General features: G+C 37.5%; 1 protein-coding gene across 1 annotated transcript in view; it reads left to right on the forward strand.

Annotated features, from left to right (window-relative positions):
- The window catches only part of RNF17 (ring finger protein 17), a 161,136-nt gene that overhangs the window by 56,875 nt on the left and 81,870 nt on the right, over positions 1 to 22,391 (forward strand). Inside the window, exons 11-16 of the mRNA XM_024580800.3 lie at positions 3,501 to 3,799; positions 5,865 to 6,023; positions 13,248 to 13,437; positions 14,477 to 14,645; positions 15,952 to 16,142; positions 19,666 to 19,811. Of these exons, the coding sequence (XP_024436568.2) occupies positions 3,501 to 3,799; positions 5,865 to 6,023; positions 13,248 to 13,437; positions 14,477 to 14,645; positions 15,952 to 16,142; positions 19,666 to 19,811 (1,154 nt within the window). The remainder of the gene's footprint in view (positions 1 to 3,500; positions 3,800 to 5,864; positions 6,024 to 13,247; positions 13,438 to 14,476; positions 14,646 to 15,951; positions 16,143 to 19,665; positions 19,812 to 22,391) is intronic.

Raw genomic sequence — 22,391 nt, forward strand, 5'->3', positions numbered from 1 at the left:
ATAATTCGGATGTTGGAACGTTTCAAGGTGTCCGGGAGGTTCCTAAGCCTCTCCTCATTTTTCCCAGTTCTTGTTTCTTCATTCTTTTCTGGTTGGATATCTGTTTCTTCCTTCTGGTCCACACCGTTGATTTGAGTCCCAGTTTCCTTCTCATCACTATTGGTTCCCTGTACATTTTCCTTTGTTTCTCTTAGCATAGGCTTCATTTTTTCATCTGGTTTTCGAATAGATTCAACCAAGTCTGTGAGCATATTGATAACCAGTGCTTTGAACTGTGCATCCGATAGGTTGGCTATCTCTTCGTCGCTTAGTTGTATTTTTTCTGGAGCTTTGAAGTGGTCTGTCATTTGGGCCATTTTTTTTTTTTTTTTTTGTCTTGGCGCGACTGTTACTTTAAGGGGCGGAGCCTTAGGTGTTCACCAGGGCCCGGTAATGCTGGTCGCTGTGCTGTGACGCTGTACGTGGGGGAGGGGCCGAGTGGGAGCAATGGCGCCCGCTTCACTCTCCTCCGGCTTTCAATCTTTCACTCCGCTACCCACAATCAAACTGGGCCACTCTGGTGCTGGTTCCCGAGTAAGTGGGCCTGTGCACGCTCTAGGCCCCTGTGGGTCTCTCCAACAACCTCTCCTGTGAGGCTGGGAGTCTCTCTTGCTGCCGTCCCAACCCCCACGGGCGTTTTCAATCCGAGGTTTGAGGCTTTATTTCCCTGAGCTAGAGCCCTGGGTTACGCGGTCTGCTTCGCTCCCCTCCGTTGGGTTTATCTGTGGGCGAATGTGGTGCTGCGGGGTGCTACCCGCTGCTCTGCCTGCCCCGTTCTCTGCCACTCTGAGTCCGGCCCTCTCAGTTTATCTGTGCAAATGTGGGGCCGCAGGGTCTGCTAGTGCTCGGACTGCCTGCGCCATTTGTCCCACACTCCGCCAGTCTCAGTCCTGCCACAGCCACGTGAGTCCTCTCCACCCCGGTGCCCGTCTCCGCCCCTCCTACCAGTCTGGATGAATGTTTATTTTCTATTTCCTTGGTGTTGGTCCCCCTTGCTGTTCGATTCTCTGTCAGTTCTGGTTGTGCGAGGAGGCGCAGTGTGTCTACCTACGCCACCATCTTGGTTCTCCCTCGTTCCTTGAGTATCCTTATAACTAGTATTTTGAACTCTGCATCTGATAAATTGCTTATCTCCATTTCATGTTGCTCTTTTCTGGAGTTTTGATCTGTACTTTCATTTGGGCCATATTTCTTGGTCTCCTCATTTTGGCAGCCTCTCTATGTTTGTTTCTATGTATTAGGTATAGCTGTGTTAACTCTGTATCTTTGTTGTGTGGTCTATTGTAGTATGTGTCCTGTAGGGTCCAGTGGCACAGCCTCCCCTGTCACCCAAGCTGGGTTCTTGAGGTGCACCCTTTGTGTGGGCTGAGCACATACTCCTCTTGTAGTTCAGCCTTATTGTTGTTGGCAGATGAATGGCAGAGATTTACCCAGGCTAGTCAGAGGGAAGTGGTCACTGACCACTGACTACCAATCTCCACTCTCCTTGCAGAATCAGCTGTGCAGGGGCAAGGTGGTGGTGCTTCAGTGTGGTCTGTAGCTGTTCACTGGGTGCACTGGTTCTGGGGTTTCAATGGTAGTGCAGGCCAAGGTCAGCCCCCACCTGTGTTTTGCCTGGGCCACCCTTCCTGAGCTATAAAGTAATCTGAGATGTCCTTTACTTGTTGTGGGCTTTGAGATTCCCAGCAAAATCAAGCTGTGAATCTAGGCTGGCTACTTCTAGTGCCAGTCCTGGGGCCACTTAGCAAGAGATATGGGGGCTAGGAGCTCACTGAGTCCAGCTGTTGCTCATTTGAGAGGATTTAGGAAGTTGTGAAACATGAGCCAAGACCAGCCATTCATATGGAAAAGGAGCTTGGGTGGGCCTGTGGGTTGGGTGGGTAGGAGTCTGTAGGGGTCTCCAACGCAGGTCAAACAGTAGCCAGGTTGATGGAGTCTCAGGTATGTCACCAACTTGCTGGCTCTGTTGTTCTGTGGAGGAAGGGTTTAGAAAAGAGACAATGGCCTCTGCTTGTCTAGATGCCAGACACTTCAGATTCTCCCAGTATGTCAGGTACCTTTTAAGCTGCTACCCCAGCATTGGAGCTTAGAGAGAGTGAGTCTGAGTAGGTGAATCATGTGTAGATTCTTGAAGAGGAACTACTTGGTGGTCCAGCAGTTTCTTCCACCGACTCAATCCCCCTGGATGTTCAGCTCAAAGCTGTGGGAACTAATCTTCCTGGCACTGAAACCCTGGTCTGGGGGGTCCAGTGTGGGGCTGGGATCCCTCCCTCCTGAGATATCCTTCCTGAATTTCTATCCAACACACTTGTTGTCTGTGCCCCTCCTACCAGTCTGGATGGATCTGGTTTCTTTTATTCCATAATTGTCAGACTTCCTTTCAATTCAATTTCTGTTGATTCTGAGTGATGGTTGTTATATATTTTAGTTGTAATTTTGAAGTGGTCATATGACAAGGTGAGTCATGTCTGCCTAAGCTGCCTTCTTGACTGGAAGTCTTGATAGAATTTTTGAAAATATTTTTTATATTATTTATTTTTAGAAAAAAGGAAAGGAAGAGTAAAACAGAGGGGAAAAACATCAAAGCATGCATAAGAGATACATCAACTGGTCTCCTCTTGCACACCCCAAACTGGGGACCCGGCACAGAACCCAGGCATGTGCCCTGACTTGGAATCGAACTGGTGACCTTTTAGTTCACAGGCTGGTGCTCAGTCTACTCAGCCACACTAGCCAGGGCTTGATAGAATTTCTATACTTGTGGATTTGATTGCCTAAATCTGTGTGGCTAAGTAAAGAAGATAGAAAAACATAGAGTAAACAGAATAAATTATCAGCTGTGGATTAGTGAAGAGTCATATCAAATAGTCTTGTCCAAAGGGTTTAGACTAACAGTGATTTCTAGCCAAGGGTGAGGTTTCTAACATGATGTTTAGGATGATGCCCTTCACTGTTTCCTACACTTTACTTTTAAGCTAGTGAATTAGTAGAGGTAATCTTAACATAATTTAAAATCAGACACCTAGACCAAATCAAAATGACTTCTTTTGAAAAATTATAGCCACTGCTCTTTTAGGACCAGGTCATTGTAGTGTGACTGTCAACCTCTTTCTTGAGAATTACATTGATTACACCTCTTGTTGCCCTTTTACAACCCTTGGGCTGGGAATGTGTCATATTTCTGTGTGTGTATGTGTGTGTCGGGGGGAGGGAGGGGATAATAGAAATGTTCTAAAATTAGATTGTGGTGATGATTGCACAACTCTTAGAGTTTAGTAAAAGTTAATTAATTGTGTATAAATTATGTATTATATATCCAAAAAGCTGTTAAACAGTACCCTAGATACCCTTTGTGTGTGTCACAAGTGTAAACCATCCTGTGGAAGGAAATGGATTGAGGGTAGACATAGAGATTTTATGAAGTGATCTAAAGTAGTCATGTGCCTCTGTGTTTTCAACAGATGTGATCCCCAAGAAAATGCAATTCACCAGAATGTTCAAAATAATCATGAAAAGGAATTTTCTTGTTGTGATACATTCCCATCACCAGGAAAGAAAAAGGTTGACATGTTTGTCTTGACTAACGAAGCTCCTCCAACTCCTTTACGACCAGAAACCAGTGATATGTATCTGGAAGCAAAAAATTTCCAACCATCGAAAGAGGTGGTTGTAACATCCCCTAAAACCATTGCTGTTCTACCTAAGGTGGGATCTAGCCCTGATGTGATCATTGAAGAAATTATTGAAGAAAATGTGGAAAGTGAGTGACAATACAAAAGCAAGAAAACAAAATAATTATAATTAGAAACAAAGTTAGTACCTTCAGTCCATGTACTTCACAGAAAGGAACTGTTATTAGCTTACACCAGCCTCCACTGTCAACTTTTTCTAAATGTAGGATAATTTTTATTTTAATACAATAATACAGCTAAACTCTGCGATGTAAATATAATATTTAATTTAGGGTATTTGACTTTCTAGTTCCTCATATATACCTTGTATAAAAAATGAAAATATAAATGAGATTTGTAGAAGTAATCTTATGACTCTGACCTTAAATTTAATAATAGCTTTTCCTAAATCTTTGAGATATAATCTGTTATAAAATGAATTACTGTGAATATATTATCATCTCTTTTGTAACATTTAAATATATCATAATGATTTGATTAGATTTTCATTGTTGGTGTTCTCTCCACTAACCTGAGAGTGAGATACTACTATGTGGAGTTAAGACTACCAGTCTTCTTGAGAACCATTTTTAAGATTCACTTAGTTCTCTGTCCCCGCCGCCCCCCCCCAACACATCTGTTTCGTTGGTTGGCTCTCCAGAGTGACATCTGCATACAGAAAAAGGACATGCTGTTTTCTTTCATTTCTACTGTATTATCATCACTGACACCTCAGTGAGTTAAGAAGCCTCTCATGACTTTACCTACTGATACAAGGGGTCTTGCATTTCTAGTATTTTGACAAATACAAGTACAGCTTTTTAAACAATACTATGCCATTGTCAACTTAAAAAAAATTAGTACAATTGCCTTTATTTCCTATTTTGTTGAAGCATGCCTCACAGATGATCTTATGGAGACACCTAGTTATCCAAACAAGCCTCCTCAGAAAAAATCATCTATTCCTTTTGGATCAAAAACAGGTACTTTAACAACTCTGAACTTGATGTTGGAGCATTTGCTGTATGCATAATAACTCTTATGTAGTGTGAGGCAATGAGTAAAACTTCTTTTCGATGTTAAAAGTTTTCATTGTTTTGGCAAAAATATCTCTGAAATTTATAATACTTCTCTCAGCTGTCTTCCCAGTTACACACATCCCTGTACCTCATCGTCAATATAGCTAGGTTTTGTGATCTGTATTGGATAATTAAATTGATCCATTCACTCAATTTTTATCTATACTTGGCTATCTCCAATTCCAGTCCTTTGAGTCTTTGTTTTTTAAACATTTTTACTAGATAAAACATCTACATTGTTCAAAATTTAAATATATGTATTAAAATACCCTGTGAAATTTTTCCCCTAACCCATTCTATTCTGTTTGTATCTCCCTTCCAGAGTTTCTTTATGCGTATACAAGTAGATATACATAAATTATTTTTCTAACTTTTTTTTTACACAAAACAACATACTATTAATACTGATAACAGAGGAATTAAAAGAACAGAATAATGTTCCTAACATGCCGTGGAGATTTTTTCATATCAGTAGTAACATTTGGCTTAAGTACTGTTATAAACAATAAATTCCTCACTTTCTTTTACTGTAGCCTACCCTGCCTCCATGAAAACACACACGTCTTCCGCTAAATGCTGCTGTCTGTTGACTTTGCCCAGACATTTTTTTCACACCTCTCTAACCTGATAAGATTTGGGATTCAGGGTGGCTCTGAGCTAATTATTGATTCTTTGGGTATAGTATAGATTAAACAGGATTTGGGGAGTTATAGTAGATACCCGATCATTATCAATGTGGTTCTGAGTTCCAGTTATGTTCATAAATAAACTCTGAAGTTTTATTGTAATACAAGGGAGTTATAGAATATAGTTGACTTTAGAATCAACTGCAATTCTACGTTTTGAACATTGTTGTGAGTAAAGTAAAATATTTGTGGTTCAGATAGCTAAAGAATTCCTTGTTGAAGATGTGATCTATTTGTTTTAGCAGTCTAGTTACTATTTTGGGTTTGGACTGTTGCGGGACCTAAGTATTCTAGAGTTTGCAGAATACTCTTTTAGAGGACATTGCATTCAGTTTTTATGCACTTTTCCCTAACTTATGGTTTATTAATGTTTAAATATTCTTATCCAGGTTCTCCAGAGCTAGTTTTTGTAAGTCATGTAATACATCCTTGCCACTTCTACATTCGGAAGTATTCACAAATAAACGATGCAACAGTGTTGGAAAAGATGGTGAATCAGTTCTGCAATAAGAGTTTGCACCTTGATCCTTCAGACATCTTGGAGCTAGGTAATGGAATACTATTCCAAGTTAAAAAATCAAGTTTATGTAAATATTGTAGTATTTGTGCAACCCATATAAACATTTATACTCTGAGCATAAAAGCTTTAGAATTATTCAACATAAGTTAAATTTTATTTAGGTAAGTTACCTAAATATTAAAATTAACCACTGAGTGAGATATACATAAAAACTATTACTGAGCAACATGAGTTTTGTTTAAATGACAAAAGCCAAGTCAGGGGAATTATGTAGTTTTCCCCCTTGTCTCCAGGGAAAATTATTCCTCATAGTGGGACAATAGTCCTCTGATGTCCACATGTGAATGTTGAAGATGTCATTGAACACTTGATGAGATGCAGGAGGATGGTGGCATCCGTTTCCTAGGGCCTCCTGGAGGATAGTTGGAAAACTTAATCAGCCCATTCTAATTCTAAGAGCATGTATATTTGCTATAATTGAGGCTTTCATTACAAATATTTTCCTTTTAACCCTGTTGACTAAATTTGATTATACTCTAATAAGATGAAGGAAGCTATGATTTGTTTGACTTACTAATAGAGCATTTTTCTCATTCTGTTCATAGCACTCAATGTCAATATGTAATTAATGCCAAAAACTGTTACCTGTTTATTAGCCTTATGTAGTAGTTATTTTTAAAGTGTGATTAATCATAATTAAAATGGCAAAATTCCAAGACAAGGAAAGAATCTTAAAGGCAGCAAGGGAGAAACAGGAAGTAACATACAAGGGAGCCCTGCTAAGACTAGCAACTGACTTCTCAGTGGAAACACTCCAAGTCAGAAGAGACTGGCAAGAAATATTCCAAGTAATGAAAAGCAAAGGCCTCCCACCGAGACTACTCTAACCAGCAAGGCTCTCAATTAAAATAGAAGGCCAAAGAAGGAGTTTCCCAAACAAAAGAAGGCTCAAAGAATACACCTCCTCCAAAACAGCACTGTAAAATATGCTATAGAGACTATTTTACAAAAAGGAAGAAAAAGAGTGAGAGGGAGAGGAACACAGCTATGAACCAAATAAAATGGCAATGAATAAGTACCTATCAATAATAACCTTAAATGTAAATGGATTAAATGCTCCAATCAAAAGATGTAGAATAGCTGAATGGATAAGAAAGCATAACCCACACATATGCTGTCTACAAAGAACTGTCTCAGAACAAAAGACACACACAGACTGAAAGTGAATGACCCAAAACAAATATTCCAAGCAAATGGACAGGAAAAAAAAGCTGGGGTAGTAGTACTCATATCAGACAAAATACACTTCAAAAAAAGGGCCATAAAGAGAGATCCAGAAGGTCACTTCATAATACTCAAGGGAAGAATCCATCAAGAAGACATAAACATTGTGAATATATGTGCACCCAACATAAGAGAACGGAAATACATAAGGAAAATCTTGGAGGACTTTTAAGAAAGATACTGACAGCAACACAATTATAGTAGGGTATTTCAACACCCCCCTGTCAAAATTGGATAGATCTTCCAAACAGATATCAACAAAGATATTAAAGCATTGAACAATGTCTTACATCAAATGGACTTAACTGATATATGTATATATATGTAAATAATATCTTTCATCCCGAAGAAGCAACATAAACATTCTTTTCAAATGCTCATAGAACATTTTCAAAGATAGATCACATGATAGGACACAAAACAAACCTCCACAAATTCAAGAAAATTGAAATCATAGAAAGCATCTTCTCAGAACACAACAGCCTAAAATTAGAAAGCAACCTCAACAACAACAAAAAACTCCAAAACACTCAAATTCATGGACATTGAATAGCATGCTATTAAAATGAATGGGTAAAGAATGAGATCAAGGAAGAAATCAAAAAGTTTCTGGAAACTAATGAAAATGAATTCACAACACTGCAGAACTTATGGGACACAGCAAAGGCAGTCCTGAGAGGGAAGTTCATAGTGATACAGGCCTACCTAAAAAAGATATAAACATTTGAAATAAACAACCTAAACTTACACCTATAAGAACTGGAGGAACAACAACAAAGACAGCCCAGAGCAAGTAGAAGAAAGAAAATAAGCAATATCAGAGCAGAATTAAACAACATAGAGACTAAAAGCACAATTCTAAGGATCAATAAATCCAGGAGTTGGTTCTTTGAAAAGATAAATGAAATCAACAAGCCTGTAAGCCGACTCATCAAGAAGAGAGAGGACTCATATAAACACAATCAGAAATGAAAGAGGAGAGATTAGAACTGATACCACAGAAATACAAAGGATTGTAAGAAATTACTACAAAGAACTATGTGCCAAAAAATGTGAAAACCTAGATGAAATGAACAAATTTCTAGAAAAATGGAACCTTCCAAAACTGAATGAAGAAGAAGCAGAAAGCCCGAACAGACCAATAACAGTTGACAAAATGGAAGCAGTAATCAAAAAACTCCTGACACACAAAAAAACCCTGGACCAGATGGTTTCTCAGGCAAATTCTACAAAGCATTTAAGGAAGAGCCAACCCCTATCCTTCACAGACTATTACAGAAAATCCAAGAAGATGGAAGACTTCCAAACTAGCTTTATGAAGCCTGCATCATCCTAATCCCAAAACCAGAAAAAGACACAACAGAGAAAGAAAACTTCAGGCCAATATTGCTGATGAACATAAATGCTAAAATCCTCAAAAAATATTGGCAAACTGCATCCAGCAATACATTAAAAAGATCATACACCATGACCAAGTGGGATTCATCCCAGGGATGCAAGGATGGTACAATATTCATAAATCAATAAACATAATACATCATATAAACAAAAGACAAAACTCACATGATCATATCAATAAATGCAGAAAAAGCATTTGATAAAGTATAGCACCCATTTATGATAAAAACACTCAGCAAGTAAGAGTAGAGAGAGCATTCCTCAACATAATTAAAGGCCATATACGAGAGACCTGCAGCCAACAACATACTCAATGGGCAAAAACTAAAAGCTTTCTCACTAAGATCAGGAACAAGACAAGGATGTCTGCTTTCACCACTTCTATTCAACATTGTATTGGAAGTCCTAGCCACAGCAATCAGAGAAGAAAAGGAAATAAAAGGCATCCAAATTGGAAAAGAGGAAACAAAACTCATTGTTTGCAGATTACATGATAGTGTTACATAGAAAAATCTATAGGCTCAACCAAAAAACTGCTCAACCTAATAAATGAATTTGGCAAGACAGTGGGATACAAAGTCAATATTCAGAAATGAAAGGCATTTTTTTTGTACACCAACAATGAAGCATCAGAAACAGAAATCAGGAAAAAAATCCCATTTGATATAGCAACAAGAAACATAAAATACCTAGGAATAAACCTAGCCAAGGAGGGAAAAGACCTGTACTCAGAAAACTATACAACACTGAAGAAAGAAAAGAAGGAAGACACAAACAAATGGAAGCATGTACCATGCTCATGGATTGGAAGAATTAACATCATCAAAATGGCCATACTACCGAAAGCAATTTAGAGATTCAACGCAATCCCTATTAAAGTACCAATGACATATTTCACAGATATATAACAACCATTTCAAAAATTGATGTGGAACCATAAATGACCCCAAATAGCTGCAGCAATTTTGAGGAAGAAAAGCAAAGTAGGTGGATCACAATACCTGCTATCAAACTGTATTACAAGGCCACTGAAATCAAAACAGTCTGGTACTGGCATAAGGACAGACACAAAGACCAATGGAACAGTATAGAGAGCCCAGAAATAAACCCAAGTCTCAATGGTCAATTAATATTTGACAAAGGGGGCAGCAGCATAAAACAGAGCAAAGATAGCCTCTTCAACAAATGGTGTTGGGAGATCTGGACAGCTTCATGCAAAAAGATGAAACTGAACCACCAACTTACACCATACACAAAAATAAATTGAAGGTAGATAAAAGACTTAAATATAAGTTGTGACATCATAAAAGTCCTAGAGGAGAAGATAGGCAGGAAAATCTCAGACATTCCACACAGCAATATTTTCACTGATATGTCCCCTAGAACAAGGGATATAAAGGAAAGAATGAGCAAATGAGACCTCATCAAAATGAAAAGCCTCTGCATGGCTAAGGAAAACAGAATTAAAATGAAAAGAGAACCAACTATATGGGAAAACATTTGTCAATGATACCTCAGACAAGCATTTGATCTCCAAAATATACAAATTACTCACATGACTCCATTCTAAGAAGACAAGTAACCCAATTAAAAAATGGGAAAAGGTCTTGAACAGACAGTTCTCCAAGGAGGACGTACAGAGGGCCCAAAGACATATGAAAAGATGTTTAGCTTCACTAGCCATCAGAGAGATGCAAATTAAAACCACAATGAGGTACCACCTCACACCATTGAGAATGACCAACATAAACAATGCAACAAACAAGTATTGGAGAGGTTGTGGAGAAAGGGGAACCCTAGTGCATTGTTGGTGGGATTGCAGACTGATGCAGCCACTGTGGAAAACAATATGAAATTTCCTCAGAAAACTAAAAACGGAACTGCCTTTTGGCCCTGCAATTCCAGTGCTGGTATTATACCATAAGAACCCTGAAACACCAATCCAAAAGAACTTATGCACCCTAATGTTTATAGCAACACACTTTACAATACTCAAGTGCTGGAAGCAACCTAAGTGCCCAGCAGTAAATGAATGGATAAAAAATTATGAATGGATAAATGGAATTCTACGCGGCAGAAAGGAAGAAGGAGCTCCTGCCCTTTGCAACAGCATGGATAGAACTGGAAAGCATTATGCTAAGTGAAATAAGCCAGGTGGTGAGGGACAAATACCCTATCATCTCACCTTTAACTGGAACCTAATCAACAAAACGGACAAACAAGTAAAATATAACTAAAAACATTGAAATTGAAAACAGGCTGACAGTGACCAGAGCGGAAAGGAGAGGGCATAATGGGGGAAAAGGGTGAAGGGTCTACAGGAACAATTATAAAGGACACATTGACAATAATGGGGGACAGAGGAAGGAGAGGGGAGAGCTGGGGAATGGGAGGGGTGTGGGGATAAGGCAGAAAATGGTACTTGCACAACAATAAAAAAATGTTACTAAAAAAATAAAGTGTGATTAACTCTTAGTTCATGTATGTAGGTTAACAGAATATTAGCAACCTGGGGTCATCATATACTTATGACAAAAGATTAATAATTTTAAAACAAAAATAGCACTTAAATTATGAGTATCTTAGAGGAGAGAAGTATAGTGTTAAACTTATTTTTTATTGCTGCAAATAATTCTTCAAATTTTAATACATGGCCAAAATTGCTCAGCTTACATTTAGAAAGTATTGTAAGAAAGCTATAAAGTCACCTTTGTTTTAAATTAAGATAATTAGACCACTGCTCAAAGCTCACCACACTGCTCTGTGCTCCCAGTCTTTGTGCATCGCTCTACTCCAACATGGGAAAAATGTCCAGCCCTAGTGAGACTGACTGACTGGTGCATCGAGTCTCTGATTGCTGTTTTCCAGAGGTATACTGGGAAGGACAGTAACAGCTATACACTTTCCAAGACAGTTCCTAACCTTCAGGAATACAGAACTGGCTCCCTTCACAAAGGACCAGAAGGACCCTTGTATCTTTGACTGCATGATGAAGAAATTGGACATGAACAGGGATGGGCAGCTAGATTTCTAAGAATCTCTTAATCTTAGTGGTGGCCTGGCAGCAGCTTGCCATGAGTCCTTTAGCCATTCCCAGAAGTATACTTGAGAAGTCCTTGGAGCTGGTGTCCAGACCCACACCCTTTCCTTCTAGCTTCCCAGTTGTCAGCATCTCCTCACAGACCACACATACCCTGAACCCAGTGTATCCAGCACCCCCATGCATGTCCCTCCTGCTGGTAGTAATAAAACATATTTTTGAAAACAAACCAAAAAAATAATAATCATTATTTCAAGGTAAGTGTACATGATTTAAATACTCATTTATATTTTGAGATGTTTTTATAAGGGGAGAAATGTGATACAATGCTTTAGAAGGTAACTTGTTATTACATTTTCTTTCTCATTCTTCATTATGTAGAACAGCAAATGGCTTCAACAGGCTTTTTTATTACCTGTTGCAAGAAAGAATGATTTATTTAATAGCCTGTAGTTTAAAACTAAGAATATTGCTTATGTGGTATATAAGGATAAGAGAAGGGTCTATGACAATCTGAAGACCAAACAAATGTTTTGGTCAAACTTAAAATTTTAAAAGCCCACCCTAAAGTGCCTCTCAACTTTCCTGTTTTTATTAGTATGCACAGAGGTGAATATACAGCATCCTGTGTATATAATCAGTGATCATGGCTTACCAAATTCTCTGTGATGCATAGATGGTTTGGAAGAGAATGCAGGTAGTCTTTGAACCCATTCTCTTACTACCTCTTCTAAGTAACCATTGTGGCTTAGAGTAGCTTTTCAACCTCTCTTTGCCTGGTTGCCTCATCTGTGTGATGGAAGCACCATCTCCACAGGTTAGTTGACAGGGTAAGTGAATTCAAACATAAAATACGGAGGATATTGCTGAGCTCACTGTAAGCATTCAAATTCAGGCCTCTTTTTTCCTTGCTATTTGTAATTCATCAGATCCCTCCATGAGGTCATCCTCTGCTGGTAAATCTTTGGTTCATCTTCCCCTTCTCTTGAACTCCACTGTGTATTAATACAATTTTTGCATGTCACACTCTGCCTTTTTCATTGTTTCTTTACTCTCACTCCCCCTAACCAAGTGGAGGTAATTGATTATTATTTTCTGTTACCAAAGTATTTCACAATTTTTATGTATATCGGTACATGCATGTGTTGTACATATACAAGGATAGAAGGTCTTAATTGTTACAAGTACAACATATTGGAGTAATTTACTTGCCTGTCTTTCTTGAGTGTCTTGATGGCAGCATGCTCCTGTTCATCTTTGTTGTAGTTCATAAAATATAGGCCCTCAAAAAATGACTGCTGGGTATTCTTTGTTTTTATCTCCCCATTTAGCTCATAAGGTTCTGTATAACACTATCCTAATACACTACTTTCATTCTTCTCATAGTTCTTGACATAGTACTGTATCATCAGTAGATAAATGAGTTAAGACTTCTTAGTAGTGTAACTAATGTACACATTTGTAAATTAGAGATTATTAGGTATTATTTCTCCATAAACATTGATATGATTTGTCTCCCTCATTATTTAGGTGCAACAGTATTCGTCAGCAGTATTGAAAATGGAATGTGGTGTCGAGGAATTATTACCGAATTAATTCCAGTAGAAAAGGAAAATATTGGAAAACATTGTAGTCCAACAAAATTCTCAGTCTGTGAAGTTGCACTAATACAAATATTTATGGTAGATTTTGGAAATTCTGAAGTCCTAATTGTTGCAGGGTATGATATTTTATAATTATTGTATGTTCCTGGCCTGCTTGGAAACATTTATGATTGTGGAGATGGTATAAAGAATTAAGGAAATTAGGAAAGAGTGAATGGGAGTAATTTATCTTCACTTCCAAGGCATATACATTTTATTTTGTTCTATAATTTGTCTTACTAATTACTAAATTAGTAAAGTGTTACCATATTTTTTGGACTATACGACGCACTCCCTCCCACAAATTTGGGAGGAAAATGGGGGTGCATCTTATAGTCCGAATGTAGCTTACCTAGCTCGCGGGATGGGGGACGGCGGTGGTGGAGTGGGGTTTTTTTTTTTCCTATTTTTCTCCTCTAAAACCTAGGTGCATCTTATGGTCCGGTACATTTTATAGTCCAAAAAATACGGTATTTAACAGTGTTACTAGACAGGGACCTAAGGAAAGGAGATTCTTGATGTATCTGACCTTACTCTTCTTTGTTTCTTCAAAGCACGGGAATGATGCATAAAAATAGTTTATTTGAACTAAAGTGTTATAGTTAGCTGTAGGATGATTGACTAAAATTTTCAATAAAATTTCTATTATTAATGCATGTTAAAGTGGCATAGTGTCTAGGGCACTCTATTTTCAAAAATGTTTTCCAGGAAAATAAATTAAGAATGCTTTTGTAATAAGGACCAGTATTAACTACACAGCATGGTCACTAATTACTTACTGGTCATAGCTTTATAAATAAGTAGATTTCTATTTGGGGGCATCTTTATCCCCTTAAGTTTAAACTAAATAGATATATAAAAGACAATTCAGAAAAAGGCAATTGAGTATTAATTCTATAAATAAGAAAAAGTGTCTGTACTTACAAAAGCTAAATTTAATCTATATTGTAAGGAAATATGCATTAGAATATAATTTTCTAGAAGATTTAATGTAAGGAGAGGACCCTTAGAAATGTGTAACTTTTATGGGAGAAACAAGTTTGGGTTTGAAGCATTATTTTCAAAAAATATTAATTACTCATTAATATTAATTACTCATTCTGGAATTCTTCCTAGAATTGGTGATAACCATGTGAGATCAGAACACATTGCTGAGCAACATGTAGTACTAAATGACTTATGTCTGGCCCTAAGGAAATCTGAACCATATATTGAAGAGCTGCTGAAAGACGTCCAGCCACTAGCACAGCCATGCTCATTGAAGGACATTGTTCCACAGAATTCAGTAAGTAAAATTGAAATTAGGCTTTCATCTCGGGGCCTAAGTTTTCCAGTTTTAGCTAGGTATTGCTAGTCAGATTGCTGACTGTAGGTTTAAGGCATCAGTAGTCCTGGTAAATCCATTTTGCGTAATAATCCAATAGGTGCTAATGGAACAAGAGACTAATTTCACTTTCTACACTGGAAGTGTTCTTAGTGGGAACTCGAATTGAATAAACATATATAAACATAATGGTAGGTGAAATATCCAAGCAAACCACTAAGTTTTGAAGTCAAACAAGTATGGGAAAATAAAATATGGTGTGGTTTGTGTTTCTGTACATTTCTTCACTGTCTCCTTGGCACAGTGTTCATTCCTTATAGTCCGTATGGCATTCCGCTTTGTATTATTTATGAATATCTGGATATTCCCCATCAGGACTGCGAACTTCTGGGAGATAGGGGCTGTGTGTAAGAACACATGTCAAGCAGTTATATTATTATGAAATTTATAAAAACAGGATGTTTTGAAAATGCAGACAATTGTAACTGAACAATAATTAATTAATTATTTTTTTTAAAGGATGTTTTTGCTCATTATTGTACTCCAGGCACATAGCAGATATTTGAAAAAATGAGTTAATAAAAACTAGGAGAAAATATAAAAATGTGTTTTTCTCAAAATGGTAAATTTTTTAAAATTGTTTTTTATTCTGAGTAGGCTTTACTTTTATACTCATAAAACCTTTAGAAAAATGTTTTATTATTTTGTTTTTAAGGAATGTGTAGTTTTGGTTCTGGAAATTTACTTTAGGTCTAGGTAAAGTTTCAAAGGTCAACCTAAAAACCTTTTTTCCAATGGGTGAATATTTTTCTTTATTTAAGTAGCATATACCTCATTTATTGTAGTCATGGGAACTCAGTTAACTGATGGTGATTGTAAATATCTTGATTGTATTACATGGCTTCCATTATACTTCCAAAATTACCTTTAGAATTTTTTATCATTTAAGTAGAAATTTTATATTTCATACATATTTTAAAATATTTATAATCTTTACACTAATATTAAGAAGAGAAAATAAATCCTGAAGTGCAGTAGCTATACAACCTTGAGATGATATTTATATATCAAAGTATGACCCGTAATTGTGCATCTATAAGACTATCCTCAGCTTTGTGGCCTCAGCTTCTGCTTTTAATGTCTGTGATTGGCTCAGTCCTCTGCTCAGATTTGCAGACTTCAGTTGGTGTAAAGCTAAATCCAGAGCGTTGTAACATTAGAGCTAATTGTAATTACTGAGTTCATTGGAATTTAACTTTTTCCACAGAATGAAGCTTGGGGAGAAGAAGCTAAAGTAGAATTTTTGAAAATGGTAAACAACAAGGCTGTTTTAATGAAAGTTTTTGGAGAAGAAGATGGGGTGCTTATTGTAGATCTGCAGAAACCATCAACAAATAAAATAAGCAGTAACATGCCTGTGTCTCTTAGAGATGCATTAGTTTTTATGGAACTGGCCAGGTAGGTAATTTATTAAACCTTAAATATTTTTTGAGATTATAGCTATACATTGGAATAGCAGATTTTACCTTTAAAAACTATGGGCTTCAACAAACAACCCAATTAAAAAATGGGCAAAGAACTTGAACACACACTTCTCCAAGGAAGACATACAGTGGACCCAGAGACATATGAAAAGATGCTCAGTATCACTAGCCATCAGAGAGATGCAAATTAAAACCACAATGAGGTACCATCTCACACCAGTCAGAGTGGCCAACATAAACAAATCAACAAACGAATGTTGCAGAGGATGCGGAGAAAAGGGAACCCTAGTGCACTGTTGGTGGGAATGCAGACTGGTGAGGCCACTGTGGAAAACAGTATGGACTTTCCTCAGAAAACTAAAAATGGAACTGCCCTTTGACCCAGCAATTCCGCTGCTGGGATTATACCCTAGGAACCCTGAAACACCAATCCAAAAGAACCTGTGCACCCCAATGTTCATAGCAACACCATTTACAATAGCCAAGTGCTGGAAGCAACCTAAGTGTCCATCAGGAAACGAGTGGATCCAAAAACTATGGTATATTTACACAATGGAATTCTGTGCAGCAGAGAGAAAGAAGGAGCTCCTACTCTTTGCAACAGCATGGATGGAGGAATTCTGTGCAGCAGAGAGAAAGAAGGAGCTCCTACTCTTTGCAACAGCATGGATGGAACTGGAGAGCATTATGTTAAGTGAAATAAGCCAGGCAGTGAGGGACAAATACCATATGATGTCACCTTTAACTGGAACGTAATCGACAGAAGAAAAAAGCAAACAAAATATAACCAGAGACATTGAAGTTAAGAACAATCTAACAATAGCCAGGGTGGAGTAGGGAGGGGACAGTGGGAAGAGGGGATTACAGGAACTACTATAAAGGACACATGGACAAAATCAAGGGGGAGGGTGGAGGTGAGGGAAGGAGGTGGGTTCGGATGGGGTGGGGTGGAGGGATGGGGAGAAAAGGCATACAACTCTAATTGAATAACAATAAAAATTTTAAAAAAAACAACTATGGGCTTCAAATTTAACTTAAACAATCTCTGTTAAGAGGTTAAAAATATTGCTGTCAAGTTTTCTAATTACAGTTGTCTGTGAAAACTACATTCAGATCATTAGATTTAAAGAAATAGAGAAAGCACAGTACCTCAAAGTAGAAACTATTTGTAGATAGTGAACAATACTCTTGATAACTTCACAAGCAACTGCACTAGGGTTTAAAGAATTGTACTTTAGAGTTCTGGCCAAGATGGAGGTGTAGGTAGAAACCCTTCACTTCCTCAACAACCAAAAGGAGGATAACAACCAATCTAAAATCAATAAACAACCAGAAGTGCCAGAAAATCAAACTACATGGAACTCTGACAACCAAGGAGTTGAAGAAACAGTCAACCAGACCAACCAGACCTGTAAGGTGGGCAGACAGAGAGAACGTGGTGCAAGGCAGCAGTCTGTGCAGGTGGGGCTGACTGAGCAGGAAACTGAGACTCAGAGCTGACTTGGACTATGGCGGGGTTTGTGGCAGTGGGAGAAACTCCCAGTCTTACATGAGTTTGGTGGAAAGTGGAGCTAGAGCCGAGCAGGTGAGCTGTATTGTTCCCTCTCTGGCCCCTCCCACACAGGCAGTGCCAGAGCGCAGCAAGGAGGGTTGCCCTGCCCTGGTGAATACCTAAGGGCCCGCCCCTTACAACATAACATGCCCCGAGACAAAGAAATATGGCCCAAATGAAAGAACAGAACAAAACTCCAGAAAAAGAGCTAAGGGACAAGGAGATGTCTGTCTGATGGAGAGTTCAAAGCCCTGGTAATCAAGATGCTCACAGAACTAATTGAGCTTGGTCACAAAATGAAAGAACAAATGAAAGCTACCCAAAATGAAAAAAAGCAAAATATTCAGGGAACCAACAGTGACAGGAAGGAAACCAGGACTCAAATCAACAATGTGGAACAAAAGGAAGAAATCAACATCCAATGGGAACAGAAGGAAGAAACAAGAATTCAAAAAAAATGAAGAGAGACTTAGGAAGCTCTGGGACAATTTTAAACATTCCAATATCTGAATTATAGGGGTGACAGAAGGATAAGAACTAGAGCAAGAAATTGAAAACTTATTTGAACAAATAATGAAGGAAAAATTCCCCAATCTGGTGAAAGAAATAGACTTCTAGGATTTCCAGGAAGCCTAGAGAGTCCCAAAAAAGTTAGACCCAAGGAGGAACACAACAAGGCACATAATTAAATTTCCCAAGATTAAGGAAAAAGAGAACCTTAAAAGCAGCAAGAGAAAAGGAGAGTTTCCTACAAAGGAGTGCCCATAAGACTATCAGCTGATTTCTCAAAAGAAACCTTGCAGGCAAGAACAGGCTGGCAAGAAGTATTTGAAGTCATGAAAGGAAAGGACCTGCATCCAAGATTGCTCTATCCAGCAAAGCTCTCATTTAGAATGGAAGGGCAGATAAAGTGCTTCCCAGATAAGGTCAAGTTAAAGGAGTTCATGATCACCATGTCCTTATTATATGAAATGTTAAAGGGACTTATCTAAGAAATTGAAGAAGATCAAAAACTATGAACAGTAAAATGACAGCAAACACAACTATCAACAAATGAACTTAAAAAAAAAGAAAAACAACAAAAACAAAAACTAAGTGAAAACTAGGACAGGAACAGAATCAGAGAAGTGGACATCACACAGATGGTTTTCAGCAGGTAGGGGAAATGGAGGAATGGGGAGGAGGAAGGTACAGGGAATAAGAAGCATAATTGGTAGGCATAAAATAGATGGGGAGAGGTCAAAAATGGTATAGGAAGCAGTGAATTTGAAGAACTTATATGTACAACCCATGAACATGAACTAAAGGGGGTGAATACTGGAGGGTTGGGGTATAAAGGGGGGAAAATTGGAAAAACTTACATAATCAATAAAATATACTTTAAAAAAAGAATTGTAGTTTAACAGTTCCTGACTTAAATTTTCTAACTAGACTGTATTTAATATATGAATCTAGAGTGGGTTCTGTAAGTTCGTTTCCTCCCTCATCTCAATTACCACAGAGATAGTGGAAGATACTAACTTTCTATCCTGAGCAATTACACAACTCTGCAAGTGAACTAAGTAGGTTCTATTCTGAAAAAATAAAAGTAGAGTCTGGGAGCTGCAAGGGGCCATGGTGAGCCCTCAACTGTCCTACCACAGACCGGTTATCAATTCAAAAGAGTAGAGAAACTTCGAGGTGCACCTCAAAAATGCTCCAACACAAATTTGAAGGTTAATTATTGAGGTTGAAACTTGAGGTTTAAACATCTTATTTAACCTGTTTTGGTAATTGGAGACAATACCAAGAAGTATTATAAGTTAGAAGAGAGAAATTGGAAAGGGAATACTCTTGGTAGATAAATGAGTATATGTACAAGTCCTTTTTTAGATCAAGTCACTGAGAGAAGAGAGACTTAAAGAAAATGGCTCCTGCTTATGCTTTTGATTATTCTTTTAATTAGGTTTAGGTCAAACTCACCAGGAAGTCATTGTGAAAAGAATATGATTTTACACTATCATCCACCTATTTTGCCTAAAGAAATGACGGATGCTTCAGTAATGGTTTGTCATATAAATAGTCCTTCTGATTTCTATCTTCAGCTGGTAAGTATATAGTGTTCCTTTGAAACAAAATATTTTTGCAAATTTTAAGTAGAAATGTATAACAGAAATGAGTGCCTAGTATGAATTTCAGAGCAAAACAAACCACTGTGAATCTTCTGTAAATTTAATTTTTTTAGTGGCTGCAACTTTAAATAAGAAATTCACATGACTTATAGTAAATTGAAGGTGCTCTTCATCATGCAAATTAGTGATACGTGGAGGGAAAGGACAGTGAAAGATATATAGTGTATAAATTTTTCTTGCTATCATCTAAAATTTACAGTTGACCCTTGAACAACATGGGATGCTGACCCTTTCCCCTCCTCATAAAGTAAAAAATCCACACATGATTTTGACTCCCCCAAAACTTAAATACTAGTAAATAGTCTACTGTTGACCACAGGCCTTACCAACAACATAGTTGATTAACATATTTTCTATGTTTCATGTATTATATACTGTAGTCTTGAAAGAAGCTAGAGAAAATAAAATGTTATTATGAAAGTTGTAAGGAAAATACATTTAACAGTATTTATTGAAAAAACCTGCATATAAGTGAACCCAAGCAGTTCAAACCTATGTTGTTCAAGCCTCAACTGTAAAGATTAGCCAAGCACATAGAGCTGACAAATCAAAATCTACAAAGACCTGTTTCTGATCATGTATACCTGAACACTTATAAATTATTACTATTTAATTTTTGGAACTTGAACACCAAAATAGATTCAAATTGAAGGTATTTCATATTAAATTTTAGACGTGTGACTGGTGGAGTTAGAAGGCCACTACCAGTGAGTTCATTCTTGCTCTCTTTGCATCAATGCTCTGTATGAATTAACTCATTCTAAGGGCTATGATGCTGTGTGGGAATTAACTCATTAATCTTCACAACAATCCTATGAGAAAGATACCATTATCTTTTATATGTGGAGACTAACTGGAAAGGTGAAGCAACTTGTCATTGGTCACACAGCTACAAAGGGTAGAGCCAGGATTGGACTGGGCAGCACAGCTTTATTCAGAGCCTGTCACCTCAAACACTGCCCCACACTCAACTGCCTCCCCAAAGGAGTTGTAGAAATCTGCCTGTTTGGCACTAAGTACAGCTTTCATGTACTTTCATGTATTTTTTCTGTTAAATTTTTCGTGTCTTGAAATTTAGGTAAAGCATATTTAACAAAATTTACTGTTTTAACCATTAAGTGTACAGCTCAGTGCCTTTAAGTATATTCCTCATGTTGTGCAACCATTACTATTATTTCTCTCCAGAACTTCTTCATCTCAAATGGAAGCTTTATTCCTATGAAACAGTAACTCCCTGTTCCACACCCCCAGTGTGTGATAACCTGTTCTGCTTTCTTTCTCCTATATGTAAAACAAACACTAGTTTTCCTTTTGTGTGCCTTACTTAGTATAATGTTAACATGTTGTAGCATGTATCAGAATTTAATTCCTTTTTATGGCTGACTAATGGTCATTTTATGTATATTCCACATTTGTTTATCCATCTATTGATGAACACTTGGATTGTTTTAAACTTTGGGATATTTTGGATAATGCTATTATGAACATGTACAATTGTCTGTTTGGGTCTCTGCTTTCAATGCTTTTAGGTGTAGAGAACAAGGAGTCTAATTGCTAGATTATAGTGTATGAATTCTGTTTAACTTTGTTTCAATATTATTTTTCTGTTAGTTTCAGGTGTTCAATATAATGATTAGACAATCATGTACCTTGGAAAGTGGGCCTCCCAGTATTTTCCAGCACCCACCTGGCACCATGCATAGTTACGTCCCTGTGACTATTTTGTAACTACCAATTCATACTTCTTTTTTGTAAATTTTTAAAAAATTATTTCTTATTGATTTAGAACCATGAATTATTTTATTGTATTTTTTAATTACCATTTAGTCCCCTTATAGCCTTTTCCCACCCCCACAATCATCACACTGTTATCCATGTCCACGAGTCCTTTGTCCTTTAGGCTCAATCCCTCCACCCCCTGCCCTCCCCTGCCCTATAGCTGCCATCCTGCTATCTATGAGTCTGTCTCTATTTTGCTTTTTAGTTCTGTTTGTTAATTAGATTCCACTTATGAGTGAAATCACATGATATTTTTCTTTCTCTGCCTGGCATAATTCACTTAGCATAATGTTCTCCAGGTCCATCTATACTGTTACAAATGGTAAAACTTTCTTCCTTTTTACAGCCAAGTAGCATTCCATTGTGTAAATGTCCCATAGTTGTTTTATCCACTTACCTACTGATGCACACTTGGGTTGCCTCTGTATCTTGGCAATTGTAAATAACGCTGCTATGAACATAGGGGTGTTTATGTTTTTTCAAATTAGTGTTTTGGGTTCCTTTGGATATGTTCCCAAAAGTGGGATTACTGAGTTAAAGTCAGATCCATTTTTAATCCTTTGAGGTATCTCTATACTGCTTTCCACAGTGCCTGCACCAATTCCCCTTTATTCACATCCTCGCCAGCACTTGTTGTTTGTTGATTTATTGATGATAGTCACTCTGACAGGTGTGAGATGGTAACTCATTGTGGTTTTAATTTGCATTTCTCTAATGATTA

This window comes from Desmodus rotundus, chromosome 3 (assembly GCF_022682495.2).
Source record: "Desmodus rotundus isolate HL8 chromosome 3, HLdesRot8A.1, whole genome shotgun sequence".
NCBI classification, from domain to species: Eukaryota; Metazoa; Chordata; class Mammalia; order Chiroptera; family Phyllostomidae; genus Desmodus; species Desmodus rotundus.